Genomic DNA, 22736 nt, shown 5'->3' with positions numbered 1-22736 from the left:
GCTGCTGAAGAATAATAGTCCCAACATTTTGAGCATACTTTTGTAAGATATACTCCATTTTCGACCAACATGACGCATTATTTAAGTTGAAACTAAGCTAAGGGAACATACTTTTGATGTGATAACAATCTACTTTGGCCCTTTGTGCAAAAAACAGTATCAAAATTGGATTGTCTCTGCCCCCCATTTGTTACATAATCAAATATGCATATTTGTAAATTTTCCCGTAGGCAGACCCCACCAACCTTTGATGGGAAAGGAAAGCATAAAAAATTAAGAGCAATCCTTTAGTGGATAATGAAAGGAATTCAACTGTTTTTGTCCTAATTTGTCAGTAATTTGAAAGCCAAGCTAACATCCAACTTTGTTGGGTCTATCAGTTTGATGGCATTTTTCTCTTTAGAGGGAAACACATCTGTACTGGTTTTGATCTGCATGACATTGTGTGTGACAACTCCACCATCATGTTAGTTGCTTCATAGATGGACCTTGATGTGTCCTCCATCTCTTACTTTTCCACCAAATGTTCCCTGTCTTATAGTGACCAAGAATTAGGGTTTTGAGAAAAAGTTCAGATGATAAGCTTGCAACCATTTATTTATTTTTTATTCTTCAAGACAAATGTTGGATGGATATATTTTGTCTGGCAAAGTTCAGACTATATCATTCTGAATATTTTTTAATTTCTAGAGATCACTTACCCTAAAAATTTATGTTGCCTTTGTTTGCGGTTCCTTTAGATTTATATTACATTAGTAGTTTTTTTGCTTTTTTGCGAATTTATTCAATATTGTTAGAGTCCATGTCGATATTATGATCTATTAAGAATTTGTTTGAGGGTACTTTTGCCTAGACCAGAGCATTTCATACTCAAAATCATCTAGTTTAGTAGTAATTTATGTTATTGTGAGACCAAATATGGGATAACTCATAACATTCTATACCATAGAAACAATTCTAGGGACATAACTCAAAGGTCCCTAGAATAGTTTGGCAAATACTATCTTTTGGGTGGTGATGCAAAACTATTCTAGGGACCTTTGAGGCGTCGATGGCGATGATTTTTTATGATAGCAGCGATGGTGGGAGACCTCCTAACAGTAGTGGTGATGAACAAAACCCGAGACGAAGGTACAAACTTTCCCCTAATTGTTCATAAATTTATAATGACTTACCAAACCCTAATTGTTCTACTAAAGATCTAGCGACTGTGAGATCATATTATTGTGAGACCATATATGGAAGAATTCAATATCATTCTATACAGTAGAGCCAAATATATATACACATACATATAAAAGTACTACCTATAAAGAAGTCATGACTGTAGCCTTGTTTCCACTGAGGCCTAACTAGTCTACTGATCTACTAACTCCATTTGTTATATTTGACTTTACTAATGTGTGAAAGGTATCTTTAGCTCATAATGTCCATGATATGTTCGACTCCACTGTACTAAACAGGGTTCATTTGAGTCTCTTCTGATCTTATGATGGACATTAAGATTTGTTTTCAGGAGATCCTATTAGCAAGAACTATACATTGCTACAAACAGAAGTACATTTGTTCATGAAAACGCATAAGAAAATCGTCATGGGAAACATAAGAATGTACAAGTCTTCAAATCTGATGTGATTTCAGTGCTTAAGGTAGTGTTCCCACCATGCATTGAGTGCACCATTAGAGCATTTCACTGAGAATTGAAAGGACATATAACTGTTGGAACAAAATAGAAGCTCCCCCTTTTACTTTTGATCTTCTACAAGGGGAAAAAAGACGAAGAAAAAAAGGAGGAAGAAATTGGATTTGATTTGAGTGCTCCAACTCACATTTTTCCATTCTCTCTCTCTCCCCCCTCTGTATCAGATTTATGCTGTCACTGTATATTTGATTGTTTATCAGTGAAAGTGGCTTGATTTGCCTCAAACTATATCTTTGAAAAAGGATTCTACATGGAAGATCTTCATTGGAATAGGAAGGGCAAAAAAGGAGAAAAAAAAAAGAAGTGGAAATTTACAAAGTGACCCATCAAAGGGGGGCCTTTAGAAAAAGAAAAGAATAGAAGAGGGGGTATTTGTAATAAGGTAATAGTTTTGGTATATGAGAAATGAAATGGGGGGTTTGGTGGACAAAGTGGTGGTCAGTCAGTTTGCCCATTTCTTTACAAAATCTCTCAACTAAGGCAAAGGACCCCCAAGCACAATGATGGTTTTATTTGGAGCAGCCAAAAAGCAAGCCATCTTTTGTTGGATAATGATGGGTTTTGAACCATTGCTATTTTCTTAGCACTCTCTATTTGAGTAGACCATGATGAAAATGATTTGGTTACCAAGTCCAAAAGTAAAAATAATCTTCATGTTAATGCCTTCCTCCTTTGGAACGAGAGTAAAAACAAGGGTCTACCCTTTTGGTTCTCCCCGAAAAAAACGGTTCGTTTTTTGAACCCGGTTTGATTGCACACTTATTAATCTTTTACATTTTCTTTTGAACATATCTAACAAATCACAATTAAAGGTCACGTTGTGTGTCAATTCTTTTTCTTTCCCTATCCTTAGTCAACTGAAATTTTTTGAGTAGAGAGAACTTAGTTAGCGAAAGTAAAACTCTTGTGGCTTTTAAATAGCCTTAGGAAAGAAAAATCAATTAAAGGCAAAAGACAAACCCTAAAATAACCTAACTAAAAGATTTAACGAACGTGTATGGTTCATTAATATGGTGTCAATGTCAGCTAGTGAGATGATGGGGGATAAACTTCATCGTCAAAAGGGAAGCAGCTTTGATGACCTACTGTAGCTTAGATGACCTACTGTGAGATCCCACAGGGGAATGAAACATTCTTTCCTCTCCCTAGTAGACGCGTTTTAAAAACTGTGAGACGGACGGTGATACGTAATAGACTAAAGGGATAATATCTGCTAGTGGTGGCTTGGGCTGTTACACCAATTCTTTCCCTATCCTTAGTCAATTGATAAACTTTACGATATTCGTTGAGTAGAGAAAACTTGTTCTTGAGCCAAAGTAGAACTCCTGTGGCTTTTAAATAGCCTTGGAAAGAAAAATTAATTAAAGGCAAAAGACAAACCCTTAAGTAACATAATTAAAAGCTCTGACTAATGAGTGCATGGTTAATTAACATGAGGTCAAGGTCAGTGAGACAATAGGGTATAAACTTCATCGTCGAGAGGGAAGCAGCTCGAATGATCAACTGTGAGATCCCTCATCGGTTGGAGAGGGGAACAAACATTTCTTCCTCTCCCTAGTAGATGCGTTTTAAAACCGTGAGGCTGATGACGATGCGTAACGAGCCTAAGTGGACAATATCTGCTAGCAGTGAGCTTGGACCGTTACAAATGGTATTAGAGCCAGACATCGGGCGGTGTGCCAGCGAGGATGTTGGGCCTCCAAAGGGGTGGATTGTAATATCCCACATTGGTTTGGGGGGGGACGAAGCATTCTTATAAGGGTGTGGAAACCTTCCTCTAGCAGACGCGTTTTAAAACTGTGAGGCTGACGGCGATACGTAACAAGTTAAAACAGACAATATCTACTAGCGGTAACTTGTGCTGTTACACCAACTAAGGCCCTTAAAAGATTTTTATATATTTAAAAGCAATCTCCATAACAATGGTATTAAAAGGTTTGATTCCAATGTGCTATCCATCAATTCAATTAGAAGTAGAATATTTATCTTTACTCTATACCCAACAAGCCTCTATGTATCTCCACAATAATATGTTATTATTCATTTTAGACATAAACTTAACTTTCTTTTCGAACTTTTCGTTTTCACCTAAAATGTTTAGTACTTATGAAGATGGTTGTCCCTCGTGGTCCTCTTTTTTGTCCACTGCAAAACTTTGGTCGTAGTTCAAAGACTACATAGTTAGTCTCCTAATAGTTAGTGATTTGGACTATTACCAATTGTCTTGATGTGTATCACTTGTATAGTTCTCATGTTCAAACAGTTCACGACCACAAGTTATGTTCCTCCAAACTTTATATAGTGAGAGTTGACGTTTTGGGTTTAGGTAAGCAGTGACAGGGTTACTTGTTTGTATGTCTAGGTTCAAGGAATGCTTATTCATAGGTTGTTGGAAGCTCTAATTCAATTTTATTTGTAGTTTTTCAAAGATCACATGTAGTTATTCATACCAAAATCCATCTTCAAGCATTCAACATCTTTCAAAATTCCAAAGGGATACTTGAGAAGTTCTATTAACACTAAGCAAACCATTTTAATGCTCAAATGAAGTAGCTGATAGAACAAAGAGGGGAAACAATTTAGCAAAAGATGAAGGAACGCGTCTAAATCTTCATTTGTTTAAGGATCTGTGAAATACAAGTTGTACTATCTACCAGGCTAGCTGTGCCCCTTAGTCTTGGACATTTTGGCGTAGGTTGGAGCTTGTTTGCTTCAGGCTCATCAACATGTCGGACCACTAACTAGAACCCTCCATTTTGCCTGAAACTCGTCCTCAAAATGTATCTAATTATACTTCACATTCCACGTTTTTTTACGTCTTTTAGTCCACATCTTTCTCTGGAGAAGCAACCAGCTCACTCAAAATCTGTCCCTTTAGTTGTGTATCAAGGCGTTCACACAGTTACGAGTCTGCTCCCAGCTAACGTTTAAACGCCGATTGGATTGGGGAAAGAAGTAAGGAACATGATTGATCCAAGGAAAGGGCAGACTGACAGCTAGGTCAAATGAAAACCAGAAGATGATGTTGTGTTTGTTGATAATTAAGCCAAAAAAATTCCCACATGGTTAAAAATGAAACTGCAGATCCATTAATGATTACACTATCAAGTAATAATGTACTGATATAAATAGAGAGATTTTGTTGTTTTGGAAAAAACAGGTTTTCTTTGTCCATTTCTATGGATTATATTTCATCCAACCATATGTTATGTACTCTGTCATATCATTTCTGATTCTTTCCCCTTAAAAAAGCTGCTTGAATCAATCCAAGATTTGAAAACCCACTAAGTTAAGAGTGTTTAATTTAATCAAATGATGCTTTGAAGGCAATAATATGAACATTTTCCTCATTTTATCTCTCTTCTTTTGCTTTACTTTGGTTTCTTCTTTGGTAAGTTCTTTCTAATATGAAGTTTGGTGGAACGTCTTTTGTTCTTTCTCTACTTTTCAAGTCTCTACCGAGATAATATGACATCTTCGTAATTCCATGTTCAAATGATATTTGTGTATGTCGGTCTAGAATACTGATTTGTCTCTTTTAAGCATCATATTGATACACAGGTGAAGTAACAGATACGTAACACTCTTTATGAAGGTGTGGAAACCTTTCCCTAACAGATGCGTTATAAAATCGTGAGGCTGACGACGATACCCAACAGATCAAAGTGAAAAACTGGTATCAAAGCTAGACACCGGGCGGTTTGCCAGTGAGGACGTTGGGCCTCAAGGGGGTGGATTGTGAGATCTCACCTCGGTTGGAGAGAGGAACAAAGTATTCCTTATAAGGCGTAGAAACATTTCCTTATCATACACGTTTAAAAACCTTTAGGGGAAGCCTAAAGGGGAAAGCCCAAAAAGGACAATATCTGTTAAGATCTATTTACCAGTGATGCTATTTACTTAGGTCTAAGAGCACAAAACATAAAGAACCCTTCACGTGAAGTTCTTCAAAGGAAGATAACAAGAGATTTGGTGGGTTTCAACACATAGTTGGAAAAATATTGTCCTAACTTTTGATGATTTCATCAAGATCTTCACAAAACTTTGATGGGTTTATTGAGAAAGGAAGAAAAAAACATAGAGGCTTGTACAATGATTCAACTAGGTGCACTGTATTTTTTACCAAAATTGTTTTTGAAAATCAAAACAGCTTCCTATGGTGTTATAGATATTGGGTGAAACAATAGATGACACAACACAGACATAGTACATGTTCGTAGCCAATAGGTTTTTGTTTTTTTTAATGATGTTCATATGGACAACGTAATATGTTTTATTGAAGAGGATTGTTGTATGATGTTGGTATATATTTATATACATGGTTGCAAATGAATATTGTTTTTGAGGATGGGGGAACCGACAATGGACACTATACATAGTACCTTTGTTTTCATTATCGTTTTTCTCAGTCAAAACTTCTGCAGATTTTCTACCTCTGAAAAAATCTCAATGATTTCATAGATATGTATTTGTTTGTCTCTTTCTTTTTACCATTTCTTCCTACTCATTTCTAGCCCTTCGAGTGAGTGAGTGAGAGTTTCACTCTTAATTCTTCGAACCCATTTCTACTCGACCTGAACTTCAGAAGCTACTCAACCAAGTTATGAAGGTTAGCTTGGGTTAGATTTTTTTTTTTTTTTCGTTGGACTGGGTTGAATTTTTGAAAAATCGAAAAGATTTAGGTTGGTTCACAAGTTGACGTTTTTTGTCGAATCAACCCTACCAACTCAAGAATAGAGTTATAATTCAACGCTATTCTATCTTACTTTTAAAATTATTACGAAGATTAAGAATATTTGATGTATGTAAGTGATGATAATAATGTATTGTGACTTGTTAATGTTTGATATTTGAGTTTTATAAGATTTTAGTTATTAATGTAACATGTATTACGGATATTGTATCAACTATGGTGACTGTGTGGGTTAATACTGTAAGACACCGCGCCACTAGAGGTTAGCTGACAACTCTCTATTGATGCTACGTCTATCCTAATATAGTACTTCGTGAAAATAACATTCTTAATTACCAACTGTGGTACCTATACGGGTTATTCATGTAAGATCAAGTATCACAAGAGTTAGCTATTGACCCTTTAACGGAGCTAGACCTTTCTAACATAGTACCTCATGAAAAAACATTTAGACCTAAATCTACACTAAAGTGACCTCATAGCTTAACCAACTTTAACTCTCTTAAATATCGGTATAAATTAGTTAACGGTCTCTCTTAACATCATTATGAGGCCTTTTCTTAAGCATTTTCTTTAAAAAATTTACCCAATATAAAGTGGAGTAAACGAGTTGATAATCTAAAAAAGAAATTTTTAAAGATCAAAATGGTAAAGATAGTACCAAAAACGAGGTATCTCCCCACGACATTAGAGATTGTGTGTGAGCTCATATTATAAGCTATGGAGTGTTTGAACAACCATGTGGTCACAAGTGCACTGACAACTTAGGTTTTTTAAGGCACGGTTGGTAGACACTTTTGGTTTTAAGTTTCTATATTTAGAAAATAAGTTGTTTTCTTAATTACCCTTCACCATTTCCATTTTCAGTCAAGCTTTCATTAAACCAACACAAAAAAATCTCCTAATTATTAAAATTTAGATCAAAAGCGGGACTAAGCAATAAGTATCTTGAATTTTTCCCTCCGTCTAGGTTTGTCTCGCGATCCCTTCTACAGCTTGGCCGCAGTAGTACCTTCCAATCCAACAACAATTAACGGAAGCGGCAAAAATTATTTATATTGAATCGTCTAGATTTGGTCTAAAAATACTTAATTATCTATAAAAACATATTCTTAAACAAACCCACATTTCAAAAATGCCCAAAAATTGAAGTCATTCAAATAAAATTTCAATTTTGTAGTACCAACCAATATGAGTATTATTCCACGATCTTTCTTGAGATCAAAATTTCAAAGTTGATACTCATATCTTATTGGCTAGGTTGATAATGACCAAGTGGATTGAATACCAAAATCAGGTCAAAGAGTTTGGTACCAAAAGATGAGTTGGTGCAAACTCGACCTCTCTAAGTGGAGCTATGCTTTGATTCATGAGGTATCGTCGGGATCTATACATATATATATATATATATATATATATATATATATATATATTCATATATGATGAATAAGTTTTTTTAAAAATGAGAGGGTAAAAAGAAAAAATGAGCTGATGAGGGGAGGGATCATTAGAATTCCCTTGATGACCATGAAATGCCAAATTTCCATTGGGAATCGCTTTCCTGTCAATATTATGAAGAAGACAAACACTCCATGTAATGGTGTCACTGCCAAAATAAAATAAAATAAAATAAAATAAAATAAAAATCATATTTCTTTTACAATTGGGAGAAGACCCATTTCGCAAATTCAACATAAAAGAGGCCCTTATTTGCAAAATCCATAAACTTCTCACACTTTTTGTTAAACACTATAAGATTCCAACACACTTATTCAGAACTCCCATGGCCTTTGTTTTGTCACTCTCCTTCTAATTCCTCTCCTTTCCCTCATATTCCCTTTTCAAATTTAACCAAATAAATAAATAATAATAATAATAATAATCATAAATTTTAAACCAAACCATGCATGTCGTGACATCCACGCCGGAAGCCCGACACGACGGCGCTCCATTAGTGTTCGACGCATCGGTTCTCCGACACCAACACAACATTCCGAAGCAGTTCATATGGCCCGATGAGGAGAAGCCGGCTGCCACCTGCCCGGAGCTGGAAGTGCCATTGATCGACTTGTCGGGATTTCTCTCCGGCGAGAAAGATGCGGCGGCGGAGGCTGTTCGACTTGTCGGCGAGGCTTGTGAGAAACATGGGTTTTTTCTGGTGGTGAACCATGGGGTGGACAGGAAATTGATCGGTGAGGCTCATAAGTACATGGATGAGTTCTTTGAATTGCCGCTTTCCCAAAAACAGAGCGCTCAGAGGAAGGCCGGTGAGCATTGTGGGTATGCCAGCAGCTTTACCGGTCGTTTCTCTTCCAAATTGCCTTGGAAAGAGACCCTTTCCTTTCGATTCGCCGCCGATGAATCCCTCAATAATCTTGTTCTTCATTACCTTAATGACAAGCTCGGTGACCAATTCGCCAAATTTGGGTACTTCCTGCTCTTTTGTTCGATTTGAATCTATATCTTTATAATGTCTAAATTCTTCTCTAAAATTTGATTTCATCAAATGGGTTTCTTTTTTTACTCTTAAATTTTGATTTCATCAAATAGGTTTCTCTTTTATTTAACTCTGTCATCTTTAATAGGTCGATATTCTTCTCTCAAATTTGATTTCATCACAAGGGTCTTTTCTTTTTTCTTTTTTTATGCTTTTAATTTGAATCTATAATCTTTATAACTTTGATATTCTCCTCTCGAATTTGATTTCATCAAATGGGTTTTTTGTTTTACGCTTCGATTTGAATCTATAATCTTTATAATGTCGATATTCTTCTCTCAAATTTGATTTCATCAAAAGGGTTTTCTCTTATAACATCAATATTCTCCTCTCAAAGTAGATTTCATCAAACGGGTATTTGTTTTTTCGATTCGATTCAACTTAAGATCAGGTTTATGTTGATTATATCCGAAACAGTGACATTATGGGGATTGATTTAGTGGAACAATATTGATTTTTCAATTTGTGTGTGTAACAGTAGGGTTTACCAAGACTATTGTGAAGCAATGAGTGGGCTGTCCTTGGGCATAATGGAGCTATTGGGGAAGAGCCTTGGAGTAGAAGAACAATGCTTCAAAAACTTCTTCAAAGACAATGATTCCATAATGAGATTGAACTTCTACCCGCCATGCCAAAAGCCCCATCTCACCTTAGGCACTGGCCCTCACTGCGACCCAACGTCCTTGACCATCCTCCACCAAGACCAAGTTGGTGGCTTACAAGTGTTCGTCGACAACCAATGGAGACTCATCACCCCCAACTTCGACGCTTTCGTCGTCAACATCGGCGACACATTCATGGTAACCAACCAATCAATCAATCAAACAAATAAATCCCGACCCATTTCTTTATATGTCTTAACTAGTTGAACTATATCAAACCCAACCCATTTTTTGATATAGCTTAACTAGTTGAACTATATTAAACTCCGACCCATTTCTTGATATGTCTTAACTAGTTGAACTATATCAACTCCGACCCATTTTTTGATATGTCTTAACTAGTTGAACTATAACAATCCCGACCCATTTTTTGATATGTCTTAACTAATTGAACTATATTAAACTCCGACCCATTTCTTGATATGTCTTAACTAGTTGAACTATATCAAACCCCAACTCATTTCCTGATATGTCTTAACTAGTTGAACCATATTAAACCTCGACTCGTTTCTTAATATGTCTTAACCAGTTGAACTATGTAAAAGCAGGCACTATCGAATGGGAGATACAAGAGCTGCTTGCATAGAGCGGTGGTGAATAGCGAAAGAACAAGAAAATCTTTGGCGTTCTTTTTATGTCCAAGAAATGATAAAGTGGTGAGGCCACCAAGGGAGTTGGTGGACACTCAGAACCCACGAAGATATCCAGATTTTACGTGGTCGATGCTCCTCCGGTTCACTCAGACCCATTACCGAGCCGATATGAAAACCCTCGAAGCTTTCTCGGCTTGGCTTCAACAAGAACAACAAGAACAACAAGAACAACAATTTAATATTTAATTTTAAGAACACTTTTCCTCGCCTGAGGAAAATCGTTTCTATTTTCTTTCTTTTTCTTTCAATCGAAAGACAAAGGAAAAGTTGCTACTTTTTTGTTTTTCTGTTTTTTTTTTTTTTAATCTTTTTTATTATTATTATTATTATTATTATAATATATATATATATATATATATATATAATTTTTTTTTTTTTTTAATATGCTTTTGGATCTTAGTAAACTCTTAGCTTCTAGTGAAATGAACCCTTCCATTTAAAAAAATAAAAAAGGTTAATTTATAATATTAGCTACTGATGTTTTGGACTTTTCTTAATTTGGCCCCTAATCTACCTCCAATTTTATCCTTTTATGTATTGGATTCTTTTTCGGATTAAAAAATTATGACTCGATAATTTAAATTTTTTTAAACGATAATATGTTAACCCTAATGACATATCCGAGCTAAATGATAATGAGAGTTGTTACGATAAAGTATTTAGTAAGATTCATGTAGTAACTTCATTTAAAAAAAAAAAAAAAAAAAAAAAAAAACTTCAAAAGAAAGTAGGACAATTGGGCAGACTTTTGCTCAATTTTTCGTGGGGTCAAATTCTGATTGGTACGAGTCAAGTGAATGGCCCCTTGGCCTTTGATTTTTATAGAAAGGACACGACGTACATAAATACCATCTTTAACTTCTACTATGATGGATGAATGTCTTACATAAGGAATCGAAGGAAGATTCGACAATTTTTTTTTTCACGAAACCCCCCAACGAAAAATAGACACCATTACCTACCTTCCACAAAATTGTACGTGTACGTCAGTGGTCTTCATGGTGGTAAATTTTATATCAAGAATATTAATAATAACTTTTACGATGTTCTTTTTATTCATATATTAATAATATGATTAACCAAACTTTGACACAGCAATATATTAATAATTTTAATATCGGATTATCAAATTTGTCGATTAATTTTAATATTATGTGACAAGCCTAACTATTAGAATTTAAAAAAAAAAAAAAATTATGATATGGATCTTTAATTATTTGTTTGTTGGTAGGTTGTTCTTATCTATTTTTTTTCATAAAAATAAAATATCATTTTTTAAAAATAAAAATTTCTAAATATTTCGTATTTATATTTTAAATTCTACTAATTAATTATTTATAACTGGTTTGATTATGATGGGTAATAAACTAATTTGAAATTTACTTTAAAATTTAAATTTTACTTGGAATTATAAATGAAAAGGAAAAAAGAGAAAATGACAGAGATATTGTAGAATCTTTATTGTAAGAAAATAACTGAAAAAATAATAATAATAAATAATAATAATAATAATAATAATAATAATAATAATAATAATAATAATAATACATATCCATTTGAGGATATAGTTTGACAGAGTAGCTTTCAGTTTGTTTTTAGTTGTATTTTTCTGAAAATTATTTTATTTTATTTTATTTTATTTATTAATTAATAATATTTTTTATGATTAAAAATAAAAACTGGATATTTGGAAGTTTGTGAGATATGTTAGATTACGAAGAACAGTTACTGTAATTTGTCTTGTTCTTTGTCTTTAAATGATTCCCTGTTTTCTTTTATAATATTAAATATTAATATTATATAATATAAATATTTTTTTAAAAAAATAACAGAAAGAAAATTCCTTTTTTTCTTTTTTTACTCCTTGTCTTCACCTTCTTTTTATTACTTCAAAAATTCGAATTCATATATATATTATATAATTTAGTTTAAGATTATCTTTTTCGAATATTATGTTAAAAAAATTACAATTTTAGCTTTAAATTAAAACTTTATGATATATTTAAGAATATTTATTTACCTTATGTTATTTAGGTAAATATTTTCAATATTTTTTTACTAAACTCTCTCGATGATTCCCAATTAGTTATTTATAAAGCTACCATAATTTTAAAAAATATTCCACCAAATTTAAAATATATTATTTGTAACGTGAGATTTGAAATCTATATATAGTATTTGATGGCTCCGACATTCTTTTGCATCCTCTATGATATGGATTTTGACGTGTTTTTAAGAGTAAAAAGACTATCCTCATAATCAATACGAATTTTTTTAACATGTTTTGTTACTCACTCACGTGCTTTTTATGACACCAAACGTGACAATTAACCGGTCCTCAATTCGAATTTTAGGCTGCAACTCGCCTACATGAAGCTAGAATCACTAGTAATCGTTGGTTAGTCATATGACAGTGAATTCGTTCCCGAGCCTTGTGGGAGACAACCCTACGCACATGTAACAACAGCACCAACTCTACGAAGTCAAAATCGAATCTTTTTATTGGCTAGCTTGGAACTTGAGCAATCTCCCCTCATACACCAGGAAGGATTTTAGCTATCAGTCAAGTTTCAATGGATGACATAGTGTGGTAAATAATTCACTAAATAACACGTGGAGTATTCAGGTAAGCTAACACTACAATGATTAGATAATGCATATGTAGTTGACACGAACATATTATACCAACAGTAAGGTGACACAGTGACACAATTATATGAAAACGTAATGAATTTGGTCTTGAGCTAGTAAAAAGGGTCGAGATAGAAAGAGAATTACGAGTTACTACTCTCATTTATTATCGAGCACGGGTTAGCCTCTCACACAACAACAACAACAACATAGTTGGTCTTGTTTTGGTTTGAACCGCACAGCCGCCGCAAGTAAGGACAAGGACAATCCCATTCCCGTACTCACATTCCAACAGGTCCCACATCACGTGCAAACCCTCCTCTCCTCTCTTTTTTTTATTTTATTTTTATTTATTTACTCTTCCATTAATTACCCTTTCAATTTTTTATTTTTGTTTTTATTTATTTATTAAAAAAAACATTTTGTATTACCCAATTCTTTAAATATTATTTTGATTATTAATAATTCCAAATACTTCTTTAAATCATGGGCCACCCCTGTTGTTTATTTTATTTTATTTTATTACTCATAAATATATTCCCCACCTCACTAAACGACGTCATTTTGGATTTGTTTCATGGATACTCTTCCTCCTCACATTCTTATCCTTCCATCTTCATTCTCTCTTCTTTTCTTTTCCTTTTTTTTTATTTATTATTTTAGTCATTTTCCATTCTATGTAATTATTTGTTTTTTTTTATTAGAGAAGATTTATATTTATTTATTTATTTATTAATTATGGGATGAATAATAGAAGATTTATTTATAATTTTAGGAAGGAACCAATTCACTTCCATGTTGATCCAAACAAAACCTAATTTTTATATGATTTTATAGGGACGGGGAGATGACAAAATCCTTGCTTTGCTTTGGTATTTGTATTTTTTTTTCTTTTTCTTTTAATGCACAACACATATACTCCAATTTAGCCTCTACTAATACAAACAACTTTTGCCTTGCATCCACAAAAGTAACGAGTTGATGAGTTTATCGATCGGGTCGGGTCGAGGGTAAATAGCCTTTCTAGTTGATGGTTCGACGAGAATACATGTAATTTCTTAAGTTTTGGAATTTTAAGAGTTACTGATACATGCATACAAATTATCAAATCATGAAGAGCCAATACAAGGTAAGTTCAATACCAATCACCTTGCTTCTAGTGTTAACAAAGCGTTTTTGTTTTTTGTTTACAAGGCTTTTCATTCTATCTTTTATCTATTAGGAAGAGAGCCAATACAAGGTAAGTTCAGGCTTTTAGTTATTAGGAAGAGAGCCAAACGACGTGAAGAGCCAAACTCGGCTCAACACAGGGACTTGCGTCAACACAGGGACTTGCGTCAACACAGACTTGCGTCAACACTTATTTAATAACCCGTCATCAATTGGAAGCAACAGATCACACTGATGACATCATCACCCACCCAAACCTTTAGCCAGTTACATTTTGATTATAAGTTGATTGACTATTTAGAAACTGTCATTATTCCAACACTTTGATTGCTTTTTCCATTCTGTATGAGAGGACCTTCAGTTGGGTTTACTAGTAGAGTGAGTTCCTTTTCCTATCACCCACCTCCGCCGACCACACTGATGACATCCAAATTCAAGGTATTGTATAAAAGTAATGTAATGGTAATTTTCTGTAGTAGAGCTCATCAATTATAATTAATAAAAAATAATACAATATTCTAAAATACTGTTTCTGGAAGGCACAAAATCACAGAATATCGAATCAAAAACCCCCCACACCATTCAGAATAAATAGGAAAACATCAAATAAAGAACAAAAATTAGCGCACCTGTAATCGCCGAGATTGGCCCTCATGCGATACACCGCTATTATACTCACATATACTCATCATCATCATCATCTTGTAAAACAGAAACTCTTCCTCCTTTCTACAAAATTTCCAAATCGGGCTGGCTGCTTTCGTGGTTTATTTGGAGGACACAGATGTGAATCACACCTTACCAATTGCTACCTCCGCCAAAGCTTCGACCTCTTCCTCCACCACCCGAATTGCTGCCCGAAAACCGGTTATTTCTCCTATCAGAGAATCCTCCACGGCCACCACCACCACCACCTCGTCCTCCTGAGAACCTACCACCACCGTTTCTGCGATCACTGCCGAATCCTCCACGACCACCACCACCACCACCAAATCTACCACCTCCTCTTGACTGCTCTCTGTCTTGCAGTTTTGGCAGTGTTTTCAACACCTCTAGACTCACATTGGCTGCATTTCCCTGACCTGTAACAAGAGGAATAGGGAAAGAAAAATTACTTCGTTTGCAAGCCATATTAAATGAAATGAAAGGGAGAAGGGTATTAGTTATTCAAGGATGAAATGAAAAGTTCCGTTTCGAAACAAAGTTACGGGTCAATAATTACCAGTAAGAAATGCATCCAGATCTTCTGTTTGAACATCGAACACAGCACTGTATCCATCAGCCGTCAGTGTCATACCCTTAACTGACTCAACCTTCTCCTCGGGCAAGAATCTCCTCAAGACACTGTAGGCAAATCTGGACAATTTAAGAAGAAAAATTCATTAGTTTAGTGGCACGAGAAAAGGAGAGAGAGAGGACCACAAAAAATCAAAGCTAATTATGCATGCAAGAAAGAAAAAAAAAAAGCTTAAACCATTCTAAATCTACGTAAATTCATACTCAGAAATTTCAATACGATAATTAACCAAGTTCTCCAAAACAATGACCTATTAGGTAATTACAAAGGAAGGCATAGTAGATGACATCATGATAGTATTGTGTAAGGCATATATAGAGTGGAAAAAAGCATCAAACACATTGACAATGCTAGAGTCAAAATTTCTCACGATGGGGAAAAGATAGGCTTTCCAGCCTCGAGAATTAAAGTGACGTGATTTTCCATCGATGTCAGAAGTGATCTGCTCTTTATCTCTGTATAACCCTGCGGGAAACAATCAACCACCAAAATGCGGCGTCTGTGAAAAAGAAAGCCAACGAGAAAAAACTTGAGATGGCATAGTTTAGAACCAAAAAAAGACTACTCACAGAGAGCTTGGCAAGAGCCTTGGCAAGTAACTCCACAGCAGACAAACTAGAGTTGTTCACCAACTCCTCCGCAGCAGACTTGAAGGGTGGGATTACACTGTCAGAGACTTGAGTTATTGATTCTACAGCACCAGCTCCAGCACATCTGGCTATATCAATAGGCTGGGGAGCAGACAAATGCTCAAACTTCACACCAGAATCTCGTTCTATCCTGGAAATTCTTCCCGACTTTCTTGGATCATACAATGTCACAGCAACTCCAGTGTTGCCTAAAAAACATTAGTTGTGTTAGAAAGTTCAAATTTAAATGAAAAAACATGGTGGAAAAATGCAAACCATTGAAATATACCAGCTCTTCCTGTTCTTCCAGACCGATGGATATAAGCCTCTATGTCCTTCGGAGCCTCACACTGGCAGATTCATAATAAATAAAAGTTATAACATTAACAAAAAATAAAAGTAAGAAAGCACATTTAGGCCATTGAATAAAAGTATCACATTACAAATGGGGATCAAGCACAAACCTGGATAATTAACTGAACATCATTGATATCCAACCCACGTGCTGCCACATTGGTGGCCACTAATACCAGAAACTTGCCTGACCTGAATCCAGAAAGGGTAACCTGCAACAAGTAGGTCACCCTATAAGGACCGCTAAACAGCTAATTACATCTATTAGAAATATATATGCGTGTACATGTACATGTAGACATTTATACACACACAAACACGTGTGCGCGCGCAAGGCTCCAATCGTATGAATACTTTGAAATCAAGAATATTTTAACTTAGGAAATAAAATAAACTTCTAATTGTTAATTGTTAAAAGCTATACGAGTAAATAAGCTGGCACATAGGGTTCATCCAATTGAGCTACCTATTACAATCCTACCTAAACAATGGTTATTTATAAAATAGATGAACCTAAGATCATAATGGTACAGAATAGTCAATCGTCAATAAGATAAGGCTACATATGAAATGGTCAAACAAGTAATTCTGAAACGGCCATATTAGAAAACTACCGAACGTTGAGACTGCTGTATATCTCCATGCAATGCTCGTGCTCCTGGGAGAAGACCAGCAAGCTCTGATGCAGATTCCTTTGTCTCCGTAAATATAATAGTTCGGCCTCCACTGAGTAAATTATATCATACAACAATAATGAAGAGAACAATTCAATAATCCATCACAGATGAAAAATAATAAGAACAATAACTAACTTCTTTGCATTCAAAACCACCAACATCTAAGTTCTTTCCATTTAAACCACTAACCTGCTGTAGCATTGAATGATATCAGGAATGAGCCGAGACCGTTCTGAATCAGAGCAAGGAATAACAATATGCCTAACATCCTTACTGGCCTTCATTTTCTCATTACCAACAAGATCAGCAGTTTTCTTGTTTGCCTTAAGGAACCTAGAAGCAATCTATAAAGCAAAACAAATTTTCAGTAATAGTCGCAGAAGAAAAATACATTTTGCAGTCAATTTTTCAGCTAATTAATATTGCACGTTTAATAGTAAGAAGTAACTGCATATTGTTCGTGGAATACTAACAGTTTTCACCCAGTCTGGTAAAGTGGCACTGAAAAGAAGTGTTTGAACTTTGTTTACATCCTCCACTTTGCCTAAAAAAATCACCCAAAACAGGTTGCCAACGTCAGGTAACAATGACACCACATCAAGAAATGAAACAAAATAGAATTCACTCTCGCAATGTAACAAAAAATTAGGATGCAAAAATACTATACCAAGAATAAATTCAACATCATCAACAAAACCCATTCTCAACATTTCATCAGCTTCATCAAGAACCCTAAACTTTAGAGACCGCAAATCAATATTGTTTCTGTTAATGTGATCCTACACCAAATTAAAAAAAGGCACAAGTCAGTAAACAAAAACTAAAATTCTCCCATCATTTAACAAAGCCTTACACAATTTGCTTAAAATTTCTACCTTAACACGGCCCGGTGTTCCAATAACTATATCAACCCCCCTTCGTAATTTAGTTTCTTGGGGCCCATAAAGCATTCCTCCACATAAACAGCAAGACTCCAGGCCTAAGGCATGACCATAAAATTTGAAGTCCTCGAACACCTAATCAAAACATAACTTTTCAAGGCACTAAAATTAAATTAACAGGTTTAAGTCACTAAAAAATTCTTCAAACAATACCTGATCAGCTAATTCCCTAGTAGGTAAAAGTACTATAACACTAGGAGACCTTCCGAATCCAGTCCCTCGTGATGATTTAGAAGGCCCATTTATTAAACACTCCAAGATGGGCAAGACAAAAGCTAATGTTTTACCCTGCATGAATGACAATACATAATATAATTTTTTACAAGAGAATGTTAATCGTGCAATGTACGTACAAATTAGATATAATCTTACCTCAAAAGTAAAGGTCTTTCGGTCACAAAGAGAATAATATTGTTGTAAAGACCGCATGCAAACTTAAAAGAAATAATAATGAAAAAAACATTCCCACAATGCTGCATTGCGGAAAACTGTCAAGTCTTATCAACCTAGATAAAAGGCTACAGCCTAGATCCTGACCGATCGATTTCCTCGTGCAAAAAAAAAACCACAAATAAAACTTCCAACAGCCAAATTATCGTCCATCAATTTGATTGCTGGTTCATCGACTGGTCTGAATCGAAAAGATACCGATTCTATGTTTCATATTGGAGAGTGCAGAATGTCATTAATTAACAGTGCCAAAAATAACAATAAAAAATCAACCAAACAAATTGTACCTGTCCCGTTCTGGCTCGTCCAACCAAATCAAACCCGTCATATACTGTGTCAAACGTCATAGCCTGAATCGGAAACAACGCGATAATACCCTTCTCCTTCAGCCTCGCCTTAAGCGGCTCCGAAATCCGAAACCTAGAAACGGCATTCGGATCTTCAACCTCCTTCTCCGCGTCATCTTCGTCAGACTCAACCACCTTCGTCTTCTTCGAGCTCTTCTTTTCCTTTCCGCTTTTCAACCTAGAATTCACAGGTTCACCCAACTCCGAGCTCGTCTCACTCCTATCCTCGTCGTCAGCCACTTCTACAGCTTTTCGCTTCTTACTTTCTTTATCACCCTTACTCTTCTTTTTCTTCTTATCCGAAAGAACCAAATCGTCACTCCTCTGCTCAAAAGCTTCCTCAGTACCTAGGGCTTCCACGAGAGCTTTGTTCTTCATCTTCTTCTCCTTCTCGTCCGCAGTGACTTGAGAAAAAGGTTGAAGATGCAAAAACTCCGGTGCCCAAACCGATCCGAACTGAGATTGGACTCCGTTCGGTACGGTTCAGGAATGGTAAATGAAAGATGCAGACGCCTGGCAACGAACAGAGGCGGCTAGGTTTAGAATGGAAACAGATGAAAAAGAAGAACGAAAAGGGAATGAGAGATATGAAGGCGGGGAAGGAGCTAGGGTTTATAATGAAAAGGAAAACGGCAATTTCACTGCACGTGTTGTGCACGTGTCTTTTTTTTAAATTAATTTTTTTAATTCAATGAATAATTACGCCAAACCATCCCTACTAGTTCGGATGATTTTCAATTAATTTTATTTTTAACTAGTTTTTAACACGTGTGCAATGCACGTATGTATATTTTCAAAATTACTTTAAACTGTTTTTTTTTTTTATATTTATTTTGTATGGATTAAATATAATTGTAATTTTTAATTTATAAAACTGTTTTGAATATAGGTTAATTGAACTTTTAAAATAAATTTATTAATTAATAACACATAGTATTTTATTTTAATTAATTCAAGTATAAATATAAAGTAAATTTTTTAAGAATATTATTTATTTATCAATGTAGTTTTATTTTATGGGCGGTAGTTTTAATTAAAATAACTTGATAGGCAAGTTGTATTTTGAGCCCTCTTACATAGTCGTAATAGCCAGCTGATATTGTTCGTTTTGGCTCGTTGTGTATTGTCGGTAGCCTCTTAATTGAGAGTGGCTTTCACACTCTTGTAAGGAATGTTTCGTTATCTCTCCAATCGACATGGGATCTCATAATTCACTCCCTTGGGAGCCAACGACATTGTTGGCACACCTTCCCATGACTGCCTCTGATACCACTTGTAATGACTTAAATCCATGTAGATATTGTTTGCTTTTAGTCATTATACATTGTCGTCAACCTCACGGTTTTAAAACCGCGTTTACTATAGAGATGTTTCCACATTTTTATTATGGGGATATACATTTAACATGAAAATTTAGATTGACCCAACACGAATTATAGAGGTTGGGTTGGATTGAATTATCATTTCGAGTTAGGTTTGGTTCATTTTTCTAAACTATTTCAGATTCATGTGACAAGTTCTTCATTTGATAAGATATTTACGAGTTAAGGTAAAATGTTCGAGACTCGAAGTCAAATAACATTATTTATTTTATTCGAAAGACCAAATTGTTCATTAGGGTTTAATTGCATTTACTTTTATTAAAAAAAAAATACAATTTATTTGAAAAATTAAAAAAAAAAAAAAAAAAAAAAAAAAAAAAAAGAAAAAAAAAGAAAGAGAAAGAAACCCTAGGAGAGTTTACCGAAGGCGCCCGTCTTCCAAATAAAACCCTAAACAGAGTAGTATCACTGAAGCGGCGGCTCCTTTGTTTGGCCTATTGCAGCGCAGAAAATGGTATCCTTCTTCCTTTCTCGTTCAGTTCCCTTCTTGATCAATAGCTTAGAGACTTCATTTTTCGTTTTGTAGATATGTAATCCCCTTACTTTTGATTTTAGGTCAATCTCATAGTTATTCAAATTCTTTGCATTTTTCAACGTTTATTGACATGATCTTCTTGTAATCTTGAAAGGCACCGAAGAAGGCCGTTGGAAAAGTTTCGGCAAAAAAGAAGCCGGTGAATGATTGTTTTTTTTTTTTTCTTCTTCTTTCCATTTGATAGGTATTTGTTGTTTCAGTAATCGGTTGCTTCGGCTTGATATTGTTGGATTGTTTTCAGGTGAAGGTGGTGAATCCACTATTCGAGAAGCGTCCGAAGCAGTTTGGAATCGGCGGGGCATTGCCTCCTAAAAGGGATCTGACAAGGTTCGTCAAATGGCCGAAAGCTGTTCAAATTCAGAGGAAGAAAAGGATTCTCAAGCAGAGGCTGAAGGTTCCACCTGCTTTGAATCAGTTCACCAAGACACTTGACAAGAATCTTGGTAATAAAATCGAATAACTATGTTAGTAGATTAGTCGAGATTTTTTATATCAAATTCTATCCTTCTTTGTTTTTGCAGTACGCTGAACTCTCTCCTTTGTAATTAAGCATGAAATTTGTAAGGTTATAGGAGCTACGATTAGTTGTTGAAGGTTTGGTTTGGCTACCTTGAGATACTATGTTTTAATTGACAATGCAAGTTAATTTTGAGGGATGGCAGCGGACTTGGATATCTCAGAATCCTGATTCTTGACCAAACCTAATTTCCTGTTAGGTTTCTTGGATTATGTTTAGACCTTTTCACATTTTTGTTCATTCAGAAGTTCTAATGGTTGAATTTATTAATAGATGGTCGCAAATTGCTTTTGTGTCTTTCCTTATTCCAGCAAGTTCATCTGGATCATCTTCTTGGTTTTGGTTGGATTTGAAGTGTATATTTTCCTTTGCCTCTTGCCTTGATTCCTTTCTGTTTGTTGTGAAGTGTTTAGAGTGTTGGTTTTAATTACCTTGTTACGCTTATGCAGCAACAAACTTGTTCAAGATGCTTCTGAAGTATAGGCCTGAGGATAAAGCACAGAAGAGGGAGCGTCTTTTGAAGAGAGCGCAGGAAGAGGCCGAAGGCAAATCACATGATGCGAAAAAGCCTATTGTTGTTAAGTATGGTCTCAACCACGTAACCTACCTCATTGAGCAGGTAAACGCCTATTCATACATGTGAAATGTTTCACTCTTTTCAGTCACAATGTTTATCTGCAATCAGATACACTCCTGTATTTATAACAGCCACGTAAATTTACGTTCTTTTTAGAACAAGGCACAGCTCGTTGTGATTGCGCACGATGTGGATCCGATTGAGTTGGTCGTTTGGCTCCCAGCTTTGTGCAGGAAGATGGAAATCCCATATTGCATTGTGAAGGGAAAAGCGAGATTAGGAGCGGTAACCTTTTCCTTTTTGTTTTCCGAACGCACATTTCCAATTTTATTAATCCCAGGAACAGCTGTTTGAAATTTGTTTCCTTTTTATAGATTGTCCATCAAAAGACTGCGTCAGTTTTGTGCTTGACAACCGTAAAGAACGAAGATAAGTTGGAGTTCAGCAGAATCCTCGAAGCGATAAAGGTGACTAGAACATTTAAAATATATGCCACACTTGACTAGTCCATATATGTATAGCTTTTCTTAGTACCATTGCTGCTCTGTACTGTTTGTGAAGGCCAACTTCAACGACAAGTACGATGAGTACAGGAAGAAGTGGGGCGGTGGAATCATGGGTTCTAAGTCACAGGCCAAAACCAAAGCAAAGGAGAGGCTCCTTGCCAAGGAAGCTGCTCAAAGGATGTCTTAGGAATTCACAGGCCAACACTAGAGCAAAGGACAAAGGAGAGAAGCTTCTAGCAGAGCCAGAGGATGTCAAAGGATGGCTTAGGAAGCGGTAACGAGCTTGTCTAACTTAAGTCAATTATCTTCGATTATAAAAAACGATCGGCGAGGCTTGTCATTTTTATTTTCAGCTTTAAGTTTATTGGATTGAGAAAGTTTAGGTTCTACGAGTTCTACATGTTCAAAGCAAGACCTCATTAAGTTTATTCTATTTGGACGCCACTTTTTTTTGCTTGAACTGTGTATTATATGACGTTTGGCCTTAATTTTGAATGAAGCTTCCTATTACTTGAT

General features: G+C 35.3%; 3 protein-coding genes across 3 annotated transcripts; 2 read left to right on the top strand and 1 right to left on the bottom strand.

Annotated features, from left to right (window-relative positions):
- The first annotated feature begins 8175 nt into the window (after positions 1-8175).
- On the top strand, positions 8176-10674 carry LOC111491578 (gibberellin 20 oxidase 1-like). Its single transcript, XM_023140546.1, has 3 exons — positions 8176-8822; positions 9371-9692; positions 10103-10674. Exons 1-3 carry the CDS (start codon positions 8299-8301, stop codon positions 10391-10393), a joined length of 1137 nt encoding a protein of 378 aa, XP_022996314.1. The 5' UTR covers positions 8176-8298; the 3' UTR covers positions 10394-10674.
- A 3796-nt stretch (positions 10675-14470) lies between these two features.
- Positions 14471-19295, bottom strand: LOC111491171 (DEAD-box ATP-dependent RNA helicase 7-like). Its single transcript, XM_023139954.1, has 13 exons — positions 18644-19295; positions 18060-18194; positions 17841-17981; positions 17633-17744; positions 17439-17509; positions 17155-17309; positions 16903-17014; positions 16399-16500; positions 16224-16284; positions 15875-16143; positions 15676-15770; positions 15231-15364; positions 14471-15090 (listed from the first exon to the last, which is right to left on the bottom strand). Exons 1-13 carry the CDS (start codon positions 19079-19081, stop codon positions 14807-14809), a joined length of 2109 nt encoding a protein of 702 aa, XP_022995722.1. The 5' UTR covers positions 19082-19295; the 3' UTR covers positions 14471-14806.
- Positions 19296-20428: 1133 nt separating this feature from the next.
- LOC111491302 (60S ribosomal protein L7a-2-like) lies at positions 20429-22735 on the top strand. The gene is made up of 7 exons (XM_023140153.1): positions 20429-20539; positions 20715-20759; positions 20862-21063; positions 21587-21756; positions 21871-21999; positions 22089-22181; positions 22276-22735. The coding sequence occupies exons 1-7, from the start codon at positions 20537-20539 to the stop codon at positions 22405-22407; spliced, it is 774 nt and encodes a 257-aa protein (XP_022995921.1). The 5' UTR covers positions 20429-20536; the 3' UTR covers positions 22408-22735.
- The last annotated feature ends 1 nt before the right edge of the window (position 22736 follows it).

Source organism: Cucurbita maxima, unplaced genomic scaffold, assembly GCF_002738345.1.
Source record: "Cucurbita maxima cultivar Rimu unplaced genomic scaffold, Cmax_1.0 Cma_Scf00016, whole genome shotgun sequence".
In the NCBI taxonomy this organism is placed as follows: domain Eukaryota; kingdom Viridiplantae; phylum Streptophyta; class Magnoliopsida; order Cucurbitales; family Cucurbitaceae; genus Cucurbita; species Cucurbita maxima.
This window is presented reverse-complemented; position numbering and strand designations above follow the sequence as displayed.